Source organism: Helianthus annuus, chromosome 11, assembly GCF_002127325.2.
Source record: "Helianthus annuus cultivar XRQ/B chromosome 11, HanXRQr2.0-SUNRISE, whole genome shotgun sequence".
NCBI lineage: Eukaryota > Viridiplantae > Streptophyta > Magnoliopsida > Asterales > Asteraceae > Helianthus > Helianthus annuus.
Window position 1 is genome coordinate 36,644,682 of NC_035443.2, and position 3,597 is coordinate 36,648,278.

Consider the following 3,597-nt stretch of genomic DNA (forward strand, 5'->3'; position numbering starts at 1 on the left):
AATCCATACTTTGTTTTTGATACCCCTCAGGGAACCCGTTACTGGATTCCTAATGTCGCTGATAAGTTCATACCAGTGTGTGGCAAAACTTATCCAACCTTTCAGGATGTTCTTTCCATGTATGAACTTTATGCGCTTGAAGCAGGTTTTTCTGTAAAAAAAGGGCAAACTAAAGTCTGGAATGGAATTCCCACACACAAGTATCTCCGATGCTCAAAATTTGGAAAACCCCAACCAAAGAGGACTTTTGACACCCTACATGAATCTTCTGTTAAGCACCGGAGGACCACCTTCACATGGTGTGACTGTAAGGCAAGCATACTAGTCTCGATCTCGAACGATTCATACACAGTTCTGAGTTTCAATGATATTCATAATCATGAACTTGTTGAGAGTTACAACCGTGATCTTAGCAAGATATCACGGAAACTGTCATTCTCCACGAAACAATTCATTCATAACATGAGTCTAAACCGCATCGGACCAATGAGGTCTTATAGATGTCTTGTAGCTTTAAAAGGAGGGTATCACAATGTCAATGGGACACCGGTCGATTTTAAAAACTTTAGCCACCAGCTGCGAATTTTTATTGGTGAACGCGACGCACAAGTTTTCCTTGAACGCTTGCGTGAGCGTTATGACAACCTACCCAACTTCTTTTTTGATTACACTGTATCAAACAGAAAGTTGTCCTCTGTATTCTGGGCTGATGAGATTTCAAAGCTTAACTACAAAGCTTTTGGCGATGTCCTAGCGTTTGACGCAACTTACAGCACAAACAGGTTAGTCCCCCCCCTCTCTAACATATGTTAGGCCTGATCCCCAAGTATCCAATATTAACCCCAAAAAGGTTGTTCATATTGTTAACATCAAATCAATTTTTTTGTTCACAGGTACAAGATGGTTTTTGTGCCATTCACGGGTGTGGATCATCATTTCCAATGTGTTACATTTGGAGCGGGTTTGATATCAACCGAGTCAATTGATTCTTACGTGTGGTTGCTTAAGGCTTTCTTGAAGGCACACAGTACTCAACCAACTCTCGTGCTAAGTGATCAAGACCCATCCATGCTACAAGCTGTTCCTATGGTCTTTACCGAATCACGACACCGTCTATGCATGTGGCATATAATGAAAAAACTACCCTCCAAGGTATACATAAGTTTGTTAACCTTTAACATGTGTTATTCAACATAACACTATTTTTATATGTCTTCTCAAACTGTTTTAATCTAACTCGTGTTATAACTATTAAATTTTTCAGATCTCTGCCGATGTGCTCGATAACACTGATCTTCGGTCCTGCATTCATCGTTTGGTTTGGAATGTTTATATCAAACCTGAAACGTTTGAGTCCTGCTGGAATGACCTTCTACAAACATTTGGGCTTCAAGACCACAGCTGGTTGAACGACATGTACAACATCAAACATCTCTGGGTACCAGCCTACTTTAGAGAACTGCCCATGTGTTGCTTGATGAAGACCACCTCCCGCTGCGAAAGCTCTAACGCTGCCTTCAAGGTTAACTCAACAAGCGCAAACACCCTTGTACAATTTATGATGTGCTTTGAAAATAGGGTAGACAGCCAACGATATCGTCAACGTGTTTCGGAGTTCGAAACCTCTTCCACAATGTTCACTGGCAATACTGATTTAGCGATAGAACAACACGCGTTCGCCATTTACACAAACGCTGTTCTCGCCCAAGTTCAAAAAGAAATAATTAAAGGGAAGTTTTTATGCTACATCACAAACCAAAGCGAGACCAGCGATTCCAGTCTTCTGATAGACGTCACTCATTTGGATAAAAGGAACAACATCACAAACGTCTATCAGGTAACACATGTTAGGCAATTTCATTATTCCCCATCCTCTAACATATTTTGCATCTAAAGGGCTTTTCTTTTTTTTTGTCTATGTTCAAATCAGGTTACGTATAACAATGTGGATCAATCGGCCAGTTGCTCATGCAGGAATTTCACACGTATCGGATATCTGTGTCGCCATGTCTTTTGTGTCTATCGCTTGAAAAATGTTGAAAGGATTCCACCACAATACATAAACGACAGGTGGCGCCGAGATGCCCTCCACAAACATGTTTTTTCAATTTCCAGTCGATACGGAGTCAACCCACACGCACCGTCCGTTATGCGGAATGAAATCCTCGACCTCGTTACTGAATGCGTTGATGTTGCTAGAACCGATGAGGATGCGTTGGCAAAATTGGTTGACCAACTCAGGGATTTCAAGATCAATGTTCTTTCCAGGCAACCGTTGTCAACAACTGAAAATGAATCAAATGAGTCTCAAATGGAAGAAATAGTTGGGCAGCCAATCAACATTCCAGTCGAAGTTGCTAATCCAGAAGTTGCACACAATAAAGGATGTGGTACTCATACTCGCATTTCTGGGCCCGGTGAGAAGGCCAAAGCAAAACCACCAAAACGTCCAAAGCAGCTTCGCTTATGCAAGCGTTGTGCTCTGTATGTCGACGACCACGACTCACGCAACTGCCTTAAGGTGGCTGCAATGAAAGCAGCAAAGGCAGCTGCTGAACAACAAAGGCAGACCGCCACTGGCGACTGATCATCTGATTAAAATCTTTTATGTAGTACTATGTCATGGGAGACTCTTCATTTTGGCCTTCTTACACACATGTAACAGTCTTTTGACATCATCCTGCTATTCTCTGTTACGTGTGTAAGAAGGTGGAACTATTTTCGTCCCAATAACTATAAATAGGATTGTAAGAAACTCTATGGCCTTTGGCCACTTTTGTGATCTTAGGCCCGAAGATCATTCGTGGACCGCTGTGGTCTATTAAGCGGTTTATCTTAAGATTATCTGCATTTTGATATCTGTTTTTCTGTGTTTTATTTTTTTTACGATGGCAAAAAAAAAAAAAAGACGCTTAACACATGTTAATTTCCCATAATGATTTGCTCTTTTTAACTTGAAGGGATCAAAACAATCTTTGTTAACCACATAACCTGGAATAAAAAAAGCAGCTTGGGTCTGTGAACTTGAAAGCATCAAAACAATCTTTGCTAACCACCCAATCTGGAATAAAAACACATGGTTAACACATGTTAGTTCACGTAATGCTTTGGGTCTGTAATCTTGAAAGTTTCAAAACAATATGTGTTAACCACATAAAAACAACATATATATTAAACCATGTCAGGTTATAGAAGTAGACTTCAAGCAACTTAAACAAACATTCTACTACTAGGTTACATGAAAAGAAAAAAAACATAATAAAACACAAACAAGACAACATTCGTATGTCGTTTTGTTACAACATAAGGTCATCAGGTTAACACATTTTCAACCATTTTCAGCATACTAACTACCCATGGGTATCCTCCATTTGTAACAAGCTTTTAATCATGGTGTGGGAAATTCCTCATCATGAAAGTACACAGGAGACGGGTTGCGCTCACCCTCCCATGGGTCATGGTAACACCAGGACTGGATTGTTTCGGGTGAGTATGGACACAACGGGCAGCTACACATTTCATGGTCTGGATCCGTCAGCAACCTAACCAATTCATCTGGTAGCCCCTTCAACTTTTCATCATCTGGAACAACGTGCT

At 40.6% G+C, this 3,597-nt stretch overlaps 1 protein-coding gene across 1 annotated transcript; it reads left to right on the top strand.

Annotated features, from left to right (window-relative positions):
- Positions 1 to 1,068: 1,068 nt before the first annotated feature.
- Positions 1,069 to 2,587, top strand: LOC118483999 (protein FAR1-RELATED SEQUENCE 5-like). The gene is made up of 3 exons (XM_035979846.1): positions 1,069 to 1,152; positions 1,265 to 1,837; positions 1,931 to 2,587. The coding sequence occupies exons 1-3, from the start codon at positions 1,069 to 1,071 to the stop codon at positions 2,585 to 2,587; spliced, it is 1,314 nt and encodes a 437-aa protein (XP_035835739.1).
- Positions 2,588 to 3,597: the final 1,010 nt, after the last annotated feature.